The sequence below is a fragment of the Triturus cristatus genome, chromosome 10 (genome assembly GCF_964204655.1).
Source record: "Triturus cristatus chromosome 10, aTriCri1.1, whole genome shotgun sequence".
NCBI classification, from domain to species: Eukaryota; Metazoa; Chordata; class Amphibia; order Caudata; family Salamandridae; genus Triturus; species Triturus cristatus.
In genome coordinates this window covers 874,566,773-874,579,706 of record NC_140593.1, presented here as the reverse complement: position 1 = coordinate 874,579,706, position 12,934 = coordinate 874,566,773, and the positions used below count along the sequence as shown (strand labels likewise).

General features: G+C 45.8%; 1 protein-coding gene across 4 annotated transcripts in view; it reads right to left on the bottom strand.

The window, feature by feature from the left end:
• Positions 1-12,934, bottom strand: part of LOC146796150 (uncharacterized) — a 210,301-nt gene that overhangs the window by 77,221 nt on the left and 120,146 nt on the right. For all 4 annotated transcript variants that reach the window (XM_085628548.1, XM_085628546.1, XM_085628547.1 and 1 more), the window contains exon 5: positions 9,280-9,435. In XM_085628548.1, coding sequence (XP_085484674.1) covers positions 9,280-9,435 — 156 coding nt within the window. The remainder of the gene's footprint in view (positions 1-9,279; positions 9,436-12,934) is intronic.

The window sequence follows — 12,934 nt, the reverse complement described above, 5'->3', positions numbered from 1 at the left end:
TGTTAGTGGAACTCCTCTTCTCCTTAGGCAGCAAAACATTTCTCTCAGACTGGATGTTAACATCACCATGTGACTTTGGCAAATAATGGAATTTACTATGTTCTGTTAGAGGCACTAACAACACTCTACACACTAAACTCCATGGAACTGCCGGCCCCAGACACCTTTGGGATGCCTTAAATAAATACTTAAGGGAGAACAAACCTCCATAAACTCCCCTCTTAGATCACCTTACAGCCTAGGGTAAAGCCCAGACTTTACACCAACAGACTGTTCACTCCTGCCCGACCCTCCTGACAGCTGTTGTGTTCCCTGACCAGTGTAGCCGATCTTCCTTGCCTTTTCCTCTACTATAGTCTTTCTTCTCTCTCTCCCTCATCTCTCACCTGTACTCCTACCTAAGGGTTCCCCCCCTCCTTCGAACCCTCTCTCTCCCCCCTTATGAGACAGCAGTCCTCTTCTGATGTACACTCCTGGCAGACAAGCTCTACTCGCATTAGCTAGGCCTGTCGGTCACTCAATATAACTACTCCAATGTTTGTTTTGTTACAGGAGATATTTAGTAGGCACTTGTCATGCTATGTTAAACCTCTGACATATTGGCATATTGTCACCAGAAATAACATACAATTGATGACTTTGTCTTTCTCCTCGTTCCCAAAACTGGAGTTTCTTTGCCATTTTATATAAAATAAAAATATCTGAACAAAAAAAATGTATTCTTACAGAGAATGTCATATGGAAAACAATCAGTAGATGGCAGGATAGCACCACTCATGAACCGGAACTAAAGTCACAAGAACAGGAAGACACCAGGGTCAACGGGCATGTTTGCCCACTTTGCGGGGCCCCTGGGAAACGTTGGTATTACAGAAGGGGCCGCAGACGCTTCTGCTGCCCTTTCTGTAATACTGAAAACGCTGGCGCACATATATAGTGCCAGCGCTTTCTCAAGAGGGCATGCCCTCATTTGCATGGGGGCTTGGCTCCATGCAAATGAGTGAATATTCAGGAAAAATAAAGATGCATCATTAAAAATTGTGACTAAGGTGACAGCCTGTCTGGTAATTAGATGACATCCTGCATGGGAATGCATTTTTCGTCTTACAGGTGGTATTTGATGGACCGACATGCCAAGACAACATGCTAGCCTACGTTCCGTCCGGGATGTTACTGTACATATTTCAACTGGTGACATTGTAAGTTCTTCAAGTAGGATTGAATAGAGACAGATGAAAATAAAACTACATTATTAATACTTGTGAATTTATGTGAAATCCTTTCTGGGAATAGGTGACACCCTGTGTTGTAATTCATATTTCGACTGATTTCTACAGGTGGTATTTGATTGACAGACATCATAATGCATGTGAAATTGGTGACATCCGGTCTGGGAATCACTTCATGACATAATTTGTGACTTGCGTGACATTCTATCCGAACTAACAATATGACATGAGAACTCGGCTACACGGTCTTCCTTTGACCAAGTATTTACAATCTAACATTATTCCCAAGGGACTGCAAGTAAAAAACGAGCCAGCTATTTTTGTAGACATCCCCAAATTCAGAGAGGGATTCAGTATTGTGGCCAACAATTGACCCAAGACATAGCAGATTTAAAAAAAGAAATTCTTGAAGACAAAGCATTAAGTAATGCCAAAGAAGCACTTGACCGCTTAGAGAAATCCGTAGTTGAATTTAACAGCACAATATTGAATAAAAAACTGGACAAACTGACAAAGGACATAAGGGCATAAGATGAAAAGGTCACATATCCCTATGTATCTGAAGAATGTTACCAACAAGAAAGTCAGGGCTTTTTCACAAACAGAAGCAGACAAGGACCATGAAGGTTCATCACCTTCTCTGACTCCTCCATCGGGAGTGGTTCAGACAGTGAATTAGACAGACCTGGGCCAAGTAACAGCACTCGCACATACAATTAGGGCACCTCCAATCAAAACAGTGGGTCTTCTTTTTTAGGGGACAATACATGGGGGGCCAACAGAGGTCGAGGTCAGGAACAGAACTGGGGCAGGCCAAGAGGCTGGAATAGAGGTCAGAATATGCAGCGAGGGAACACGAGAGTCTGATTCTACCCACAGGAGAATCACAGGGAAATCCAAACCTGGAGACAAACTTACAGATGGTAGCGAGGGAACCCACACACATCCAACAGATGATAGAATTTGAATCAGCCCCACAACTAGATCCAGTGAGGGAATCCACACACATTAAATTGCGTACCAGAACCAGATTAACAAAAATCAGACACTGTCTCAAACACCACCACTCGAAGACATGCAGATCCGATAATAAATCTATCTCAGTACAAACTCATCCAGTCTGAACAAAACATTCTAGAAAAGAGTCTTTCGTTCATCCTAACGGCCCCCCCAATACCTTCAACACAAGAATCCACGTATACACACACTCCCCAAAATACACAAGGATCTTGAAATCCCACCAGGGAGACCTATTGTCTCTGGCTCCTTTTTGGAACCACTCAACAAGTATATAGACACTTTTTTAAAACCATGGGTTGTGAAAATCAGGTCCTATCTTAGGGAAACAATGGAAGTCATACAGCTGGTGGAAAACCAACCGTTTGACAAAAACAAACTATTTCTAGCAACATTAGACGTTGCCTCGCTTTACACAAGTATACCACAGGACCAGGCCCTAGAGGTAATCCGTGAGGTTCTCAACAAAAGGGAACATCTATGCTGGGTGCCCACAGAATTCATAGTCAATTTATTAGAAATAGCCATGAATAAAAACGATTTCATTTTCCAAAGGGATTTCTTTTTCCAACAGAAAGGAGTAGCCATGGAAGCCAGCTTTGCACCAAACTTAACGAATCTATTCATGGATAAGGATGAACATATTTACAATTTGGCCAAACCCTTCCTGGACAACATCTCAATGTGGAAACACTACATTGTTGATGTGTTAATGATTTGGACCGAGGAGGCTGTGAGTCTAGCAGACTTTACATTTTAGCTAAATAGCAGGTCCCCTGACATAAAATTTATCATGGCACATGACAGAGAGACCATAAGCTTCTTGGATCTTTCAATCAAAATAGACGAAGACTAGATATTCACCACTCTGTTTAGAAAACCCACTTAAAGAAATACACTTTTGCTATACAACTCACCCCACTCATGAAACCTTTGTGACAATCTACCTTATGGCCAATTCCTCAGGCTGCGAAGAAATTTTACACACAGATCAGATTTCTTTCATGAAACTGATATATTACTGACAAAATTACAAGACAGAGGATACCCTAGGGTACTACTCAGAAGGGCCAGGAAAAGAGCATGGTACTTCCCCCGCGATACCCTCCTATAAGTAAAAGAAAAAAACGGGGTGACAGAAAGATTAGTATGTGTCACTACTTTCAATCCCAGAAGCAATGACATTGGGAAGATCATTAATAAATATTGGAACCTAGTAGGGTCTGACATCAACATGCCGGAGAAAATGTTGTTTGCCTTCAAAAGAGGAAGAAACGTCAGGGACTCTGTAGTGAATGCATTTCTGGACAGCACACCTACACCAGACCTCAGATCCCAATTGAATTTACCACCACTTGTAGGCCATTTTGAATATGACGCTGGAAAGCTTGTGATTTCACAGTCGAGAGAAAGGATTTCCGGATAAAGACCACACTTACATATTAAGACACCACACTAACTGCAACTCATCAGAGGTGATATATGCGATTGAATGCCCGTGTGACATGATATATGTGGGTCAAACAACACAAAAAGCCAAAGCCAGGATCCTGCAACACTGCAGTAGGATCCATTGCAAGACGTTGGGTACCCCCCTGGTAGACCATTTCCAGTCTAAAGGCCACAATGAAAAGGATGTCAAATGGTGGAATCTAGAGAAAATCATACAGAGTGCAAGAGGAGGTGACTTACAAACCAGGCTCGATACAAACGAGTGTAGATGGATACATGTCTTAGACACAGCTGCAAATGGTCTGAATGAGTCTGAGGAAATCAATAGACAGATAGCACTGTTAGGCCGCTGATTTCTAGCCCCCTGTTAACCGCCATCTATGTGCACCCTCTCTGAATCCATAGCCTGTGCCAACCATTCAGGCTAACTCCTAATTTTCATGTTTAATTCAAGTAGACAACTATGGTGCTGATGGCACTCATGTTGTAGTGTTAGTTCTGATGCGATGTCACGCAAGTCACAAATAATGTAATGACGTGATTCCCAGACAGGATGTCACCAATTTGACAAGCATTAATGATGTCTGTCCATCAAATACCACCTGTAGAAACCAGTCAAAATATGAATTACAACACTGGATGCCACCTATTCCCAGACAGGATGTCTCGGCACGAGTCCCCGCCCCCTCCTCACACAATGAGATTGTTCTTCAAGCTGGCAGATATGTAACACGCTCCAGGAGAGTCGCCTCTTGGGTGTCACCACTCCTCCGACCCTCCCGCTCCACTTGTTGAGCCCGCAGTCAGAATGCCTCATTGTGCACTGCAGCATAGGGTGCATCAGCAGCACCGGGAGACCTACCTCACTCTGCGGAAGCAGACAGCAGACTGGCAACCAGGGCTTTGAGTGGGCCGGGACCTGCCGGTGCTCAGCACTGGCAGTTCTCAAAAGCAGGTGTCGAGACAGGTCCCTATCGGGCTCTCCATTTTCGCCCTCACTCTTAACTCTGCAGCAGTTTACTGTTTTTGATGTAACGGTTTTTTTTTAAGTTCTATATTGCAATACTCGAAGTGCTTTATATGAGAACAAACAAGGACATATTAATTTATTTTTTGGTAGGCACATGCGATTAAGTGATTTGCCCAGAAACACAGGATGTTGAGCTGACGCTGAGACTCAAACCTGCTTCCTCAGCTCCAAAGTTGGCAGCTTTAGCCATTACGCCACAACCTCTTGAGCAAGAACTAAAGCATTTTCGATATTGATAGAAATGGGATTTCTGGTTGGCTAGGGCTTGCGCCAAAGCCAGGCAGAAACCACCACTCTAAGTCAGGGCTGGGGAGTTACACGCCAAAGATAACCCCTGCTCACCCCCTTGGTAGCTTGGCACGAGCAGTCAGGCTTATCCCGGAGGCAATGTGTAAAGCGTCTGCGCACGTACCCAGCAACAACACCCAAGGCCCACCACAAAGGAAACTCCACACAAGGTTATATATAAAAATAGCCTTTGTATTATACCAAAACACATTAGATAATATTCACACAATTTACACTGTGCCAACTGGCACTGGGCGGAATTTACAGGGGACTATTTACACAAGACAGGGCCACCTGGACCAACTGTTCTAACTGTAGAAATGTAGAACAAATAATAAATGTAGCGCACAACCAGTAACCACTGGTAAAAGGTAAGTACACCCTACGCGATCCTAAACACCTTAGGCATATATAACGCAGGGAACCTTGAACTCACTAGCATAATTTCTACTAGAAAAACAATCTCCTATGCATAGGCACACCTAGGAATAAAAATAACATAAAGGCAATGCACATTGTGCAAAAGTGCACACGTAGAAATAACCATGTACCCTAGGTGAGGGCACAACACAGGAAAACTGTCCCCAGGCCAACTTGGCCTCTAAGAGGCTCGAACCCCCTTTGTCTAAAATGTCAGGGCTGGGCTGTGCAGGCAGCCAAGGCAGAAGGCGCAAAGGATCAGGCCTAAACGTTGCAGCTGCCCACTACTTGCTGGGCAGCTGTGCAGGCTGGAATGTCAAAAAGGAGGCCTGGGCTCTCAATGGCCCTTTCAACAAATATGTCCAGCGTTGGAGCCACACGGGGCTCTGAAACAATTACTACGCAGCACTGGAGCCACCTAGGCTCTGGAAATAAACTATGCCCCAAAGAAGAAATTAGCGTGGGCACCACGAAGGGGCTGGGGAGCCTCTTCTCCCGGGGGCTCCCCTTTTTGGAACAATGCCCCCAACAATGCCAGATTGGAGCCCCACTCACCGGGACTCCTACGGTGGCGTCTCGCTCCTTGGTTGCTGACTGCACGGGGCTGGTATGCGGCGGGGGCAGGCACCGTCAATGTGCCGCAGGTCCCCTCCGCCTAGCTCCCAGATGGCTGCAACACACGGCTTCTTTAACCGCGGCGGGGGCAGGCACTGGCACTGTGCCTCGAGCCCCCTCCACTCTAATCTTGAAACTCAGGCAATTCCCGGCACCGGTCCTCGGAGCAGGACCGGGCAGGTGGGGCGTACTTCCGCACTCGCGAGGCTCTCCCCAGCCTTCGGGAGCCACGAGTGCCTTCCGCCATACTGTCTCTCTCCCTTCCGGCCGGACACGACTTCCGTCCGGCGGCCCGCCCCCAGAAGAGTGCCTGGCTTCCGGTATTCACCGTAGCGGCTCACAACAGGCAGGACACGGACCGGCGGGCGGGGCCCCCGCTCCGGTCCGGAAAAGCACAAACCCGCGGGGTGGGCACCCGATCCACTTCTGGGCAAAATGCGGGGTAGGCTCCCGCTCCTCAAAGGCACGCAAATGCGGGGTGGGCTCCCGCTGCGGAAGTGGACAGTCACCATAGAATGCGGGGTAGGCACCCGCTAGAGAGCCGAACGCGGGGTGGGCTCCCGTTCGATTTTCACGCAGCCAAGTAGGGGAATCGCACGTGATGCAGCTTTGCGCTGCAGGCCAGCATCAGTCCTCCTGAGGCAGAACACCGCGCTCACAAGCCCCATAGTCAAGCGTATTTAGAAATGAAAAATAAAGCGCACACCGGCGCTGCAGTCCCAAGTCCAGGGAATTCTGTTAGGATGCAGGGGAGCAAAGGCTGGGCCCAGGGGCCAGCTCACAGGGCCCTCCAGCAGGGAGGCAGTCCCCAGTGGCGGTCTCTCCTGGCGCCCAGCAGCAGGCCCCCCTCAAGTTAGGATCAGAGAAAGAACATTTTACATGGGGTCACAGCCCCTTTTTATACACAGGTTTCCTTTGTCTCAAGGTGCAGGGAAGGGGTGAACCAGATGCAACTGGTTCCTGAGCACTTTGTTCTGCTCAGCCCCTCTCCCTATTCACAGGCCAGGGACATCGGTCGCACCACAGGGGGCGGAGCCAGCATTGTGTGGGGAAAGCCCAGCCCTATTCAGGTCCCAGGTGTACTCCTCCCACCCATCTGGATGTAAATCTCCCTATTCACCACTGGGGCAGACCCATCCTGACTCCTGGAGCCAGGCACACCAGCCAATCACAAGCCAGACAGTCACTTCACATTTATGCCAGCGTCTAGAAGTGGCACTTCTACACTAGACACAGTAACGCCGCACACATCATCGCGCAGCATTCACTCTCACGAGTTCGCACATACCAAACTCGACCCTGCACTCCCCACGCATCAGGAACTACCATGGACACACACATTCCCCATGTATTCCTATGGGAGGGCAGGTCAGTCTCATTCAATGTAACACAGAGCGCACGCACTTTACACTGGGACACAGTGTTAAAGCGCCTAGAGGCCTAAAACCACTTACACGACATAGGGAAAAGCTAGGATAATTGCAAAAAGTTTAGGAGTGAACCTGCCAGAAGGGCCAAGTCCAACAGATATTATATTCAATAAAGCCATAGTTGTATGTATGCATTGAGTATATTTATCTTATGCAACTAACAACCCTTGACAAAGTCAATAGTCCTGGCTGGTTGTAGGTGTAATGTTACTTGTTGTATTATATATGTGAAGGCAATAACTGAAGCAGAAAATACCAGTCGGGCGGCACAGTATGCTGAGCACATATTTTCAGCATAAATGCTTCAAGCCACGCCCTTAATTATATTGACCACGCCCCTCCAAGAGACCCGCCCAGATTTTTCATCCCACTTAAAGCTCTGCCGGCAACCTGGGAGGGGGCTAAAGGTCGGCTAAGGAGGAGGGAGGTAGATGACCCTGTATATAAAAACTCAATTGCTCTCATTAAACAGATTTATGAACATGGAAAAATGAATCAATTCAGAGCGTGAGTCCAAAGAAAATGTAGCAGTGTAGCCTTTTCAATGCATGTAATCGCGAGGGAACTCGGAGCTCGTAGTGATGCAGTCTACATACAATGCGTGAAAGCGCGGGTGGACTTACAGCTCATAGCGATGCAGCCTCCAGCACATGAAAGCGTGAGTCAGAAAAGCATAAGCAACAAATACGCTTCAGCATGGCTCTTAGGACGGTCACGAGCCAGAACAGCACAGGCTTTGCTCTTTCCCTCAGGTGCTGCTTTGAAGCTCCCAGCCCCACGCGCTCCGTCCTCCTCCCACCTTATCCATTGCTCACTCCTGCATGGCTTTACTTTAATAAATTCTTTAATACCACCTGTCTTTGCTCTTTCTGCTAGCTCTCAGTTGTTTCTTTCCCAACCACTTCTATGTTGCTCACATACCCCTTGTGGTAATAAGAAAAAATGTGTTGAAGGGCTTAACAGCTACCATTTGTTTTCCCGGTGCGTTGCTCTTAAAAACGGGCTATTGCCCTGGTAACTTTTTTTTGGTGCACTGACAGAATATCAGAAACACAAATATGGTGTGGACAGAATATCGTGTATGTGGAGTTATATATAGTTAAACTTTTCTTACCCATAGAAAATAACCTTCACAGTATTCTTGTCCTCGATATTTTTGATGCTGTCTAAACACCTTTTTTAAATTTACTAATCCAAAATTCATCTATTTACATGGATCATTAAACAAACAAAAAAAAGAAAATGGCGCCCACACCAATCAGTAGGTGAACACATGCATGGTGATGCATGTGTACACCTACTGAATGTTGCAGCGCAAGTACCTTCATGATGCATACTTGCATACTTGCTATGCACTTGTCACATCATGGCACATTTTAACTTTTTTTTGCTGATGCTGCACAGCATCTGAAAAAAGCATTGCCAAAGACATAGGGTAAGGAAGGCGAGACCTATTGCATTTGCCAAATCCAGTTTTATTTGTGGCCCTTTCCTTCCTGTTTTTTCTTTTTAGCTGGCCCGTGTTACAGCTTCACTGCTACATCATCAAAGAGTTGTCCATGCTGTTTCCTGACAACAAATATACAAACACATTTTTAAAAAGAATCAAAATAAAAACTTTGCTTTTAGGTCTTGCATACATGTCTTGACATATATTTTGAATGTCCCAGAGTCACTCCTAATGACGCACGTCTTTGTATCCTGATTAAATCCATGGCACCCCTTATATGCTGCACTTCCTGAGCTCCAGGACGGTGCATTGGCCAAAATCCTCTTTAGTGCATGTTTAAAGACATACCTCTCTCCTGAGGATGAACTTGCCCATTCCTCCTTCTTCACTTGAACTGACTGCTGAGGATCCCCAGCGTGTCGTCTTCTCCCTTGGCCGGTGTAGAGGCTGATTCTGAGTGGTCTTCCCTGATGCCCGTGTCCCAGTGCCCTTGGGTGCTGTGCCCTACACATGGAGACAATAGAGCAGAAGACTTCATTACTTGGTGCCTTGTTGTTATTTAAAATAATAGATATTGTGGGCCTGAATTACAGTTCGATGGTAGTGTTCTCCCTCTGTGGAGGAAGTGGTAAACCCTCAGTTGGAGTATCCTCCGGCAGTGGAGGATTCTCACCGTAGAGATCATTTGGCAGAGGTAGTTCGGCAGGAGGATTTGTCAATCCCTTCACGAAATAGATACTTTTCTGTTACTGCCCAACTCTTGATTAAGATCCAGCACAGATGACATCTAACTGTTGCCAGTTCTCTCTACACTAGCCATTATATACCGCTCTTGAAATTGCTAATTTTGTCACTACTACTTTGAGTGCAATTAAGATCTTGACTGCCTCACTGATCCCAACGGCATTACCTTCATGGTTCTATGCTAGCTGCAATGAGGCCAGTGATCTGAACCTACTTATGATGCTAGCTGCAGTGAGGCCTGTGATCTGAACCTACTGATGAGGCTAGCTGCATTGAGGCCTGTGATCTGAACCTAGTGATGATGCTAGCTGCAGTGAGGCCTGTGATCTGAACCTGCTGCTGATGCTAGCTGCAATGAGGCCTGTGATCTGAACCTGCTGATGATGCTAGCTGCAATGAGGCCTGTGATCTGAACCTGCTGATGATGCTAGCTGCAATGAGGCCTGTGATCTGAACCTACTGATGATGCTAGCTGCATTGAGGCCTGTGATCTGAACCTACTGATGATGCTAGCTGCAATGAGGCCTGTGATCTGAACCTACTGTTGATGCTAGCTGCATTGAGGCCTGTGATCTGAACCTACTGATGATGCTAGCTGCATTGAGGCCTGTGATCTGAACCTACTGATGATGCTAGCTGCAATGAGGCCTGTGATCTGAACCTACTGATGATGCTAGCTGCATTGAGGCCTGTGATCTGAACCTACTGATGATGCTAGCTGCAATGAGGCCTGTGATCTGAACCTACTGTTGATGCTAGCTGCATTGAGGCCTGTGATCTGAACCTACTGATGATGCTAGCTGCATTGAGGCCTGTGATCTGAACCTACTGATGATGCTAGCTGCAATGAGGCCTGTGATCTGAACCTACTGATGATGCTAGCTGCAGTGAGGCCTGTGATCTGAACCTACTGATGATGCTAGCTGCATTGAGGCCTGTGATCTGAACCTACTGATGATGCTAGCTGCAGTGAGGCCTGTGATCTGAACCTACTGATGATGTTAGCTGCAATGAGGCCTGTGATCTGAACCTACTGATGATGCTAGCTGCATTGAGGCCTGTGATCTGAACCTACTGATGATGCTAGCTGCAATGAGGCCTGTGATCCGAACCTACTGATGATGCTAGCTGCATTGAGGCCTGTGATCTGAACCTACTGATGATGCTAGCTGCAATGAGGCCTGTGATCTGAACCTACTGATGATGCTAGCTGCATTGAGGCCTGTGATCTGAACCTACTGATGATGCTAGCTGCACTGAGGCCTGTGATCTGAACCTACTGATGATGCTAGCTGCATTGAGGCCTGTGATCTGAACCTACTGATGATGCTAGCTGCACTGAGGCCTGTGATCTGAACCTACTGATGATGCTAGCTGCATTGAGGCCTGTGATCTGAACCTACTGATGCTCAAAACAAGTTTAAGTTGCTGGTTATCCCATGTCATAAGCTTTGCCCTCGCAAGCAACATATCTAAGAGAACTTGCCACTTGAAATGAGTCATGTGAGAACATTGTAGATTCTATTCTTCCACTGCATTTCATTTTATTTTCTTGTATAACATTTTATTCTAGTCTATTCCATGAAACTGTTTTTTGTCCTTTTCTATGGATATGATATACATAGCCAGGAATAACACTCAACATAACAAGCCACACAGTGAAATATAAGACCAATCAGAGAGAACCTTAACTGAAAGGATTATAAACAGCACTCAATTAAATGATGCCATACGCCTTTATCTGACATATGACTCTCAACGAACTGCATCAAATGTATTCCAACATGAATACAACAAACACAGAAACAAACTTTCCACAATTAGAAACGAGTATGACTCGTTGAAAGGAAAATGGAACAGGTTGAACTGAATGACAGGTTAAAACATATGACACACTTTTAAATGAAAGACATGCATTTAAGTGAAAGAAACATATTAAAAGTAAATGACATTTAAATATTTATAATACAGTAAAATTACAAAGACGTGCTACAATGTGCACAACAGTTACTGAAATCAATAAGACATGGATTGAAATTAATATTGCATGAAATAAAAAACATCATATGCTGAAATCAGAATGACACTAATTAGAATAATGTGACACCATGGGGCATATTTATGAGAAAATGTCGGAGCGCAGAGCGGTGCCACATTTGGCAGCGCTGCGCTCTGACATTTTCTAAAAGTATGGATGCACCGTATTCACAAGAATGCGGCGCAACTCTGTAGTTTCCCTAGCGCTAAATTTAGATGCCTACTGCCAAGGCAGGCACCCTTGCACCATAGTGCAAGGGTGTCGGCATTGCAGGGAATAATTGTTTATGTGCAGGAAGATGTCCCTTCCTGTACATAAACAATCAATATTGGCGATTTGTTACCTCTATCACATAGAAGTAGCAAATCGTCATTATTTAATGGTAGTTTATGTGCAGGAAGGAACACATTTCTGCACATAAACATTCATTAATGGCATTTTGTTCTGCAGCACACATAGAAAAAAGAAAAATGAGAAGAAATATAAGTATTTACCCTCATTTCACCATTCTAATGCCTGCTTTTGCATGACGTTAGTTTTTGGCGCTGCCTCAGATTTACATCTCCTTGTAAATCTGGCCAGCGCCGAAAACAATGGGTGTTGCTGTGAAACACCCGCAGCAACACCCACTGCACACCTCTTTCACGCTAAGTGATGCTTGTAAAGGGGCCTTATTTACAAGGTGGCGTAAATACACAAAAAGTGGATTAACGCTGCTTTGAAAATATGGAGAATGGAATAACGCCACCAAAACATCGCTAAAAGTGACGTTCTGGTGGCGATATCCCCTTGTAAATATGCCCCTGAGTGTAATGAGTGCACGATTGAAATGAAAATGGAACACATTCAATGACATCGTTAAAATAAATGTTTGTGATATATGTTATTATTGTTGATATGAAGCTGACAGCTGGAGTGGAAGTGAGAGGAAAAGCAAAAGTGGTCGAGGATGCAAAACGTTGAATGTGAGCCACGAGACGTCATGCAGAGTAGAGAATCAACTGCCCAGAAGCAGGAAAGGAAGCGCGATGTGCCACGCCCACGATGCATAAGGCACCGGCACCAGCAACCTGGCACTCTCCTAGTCCCCCCAGCCAGCCCTGTGGCAGCCCCGCAAGCTCCAAAGTCTTCATTTGGTGGCCCAGTAATTAGGAATCCGAATGCGGTGGCTAGCCACAAATCGCGGGTAGACAGCAGGCCAAAAGCTATTGCACAGCGGGG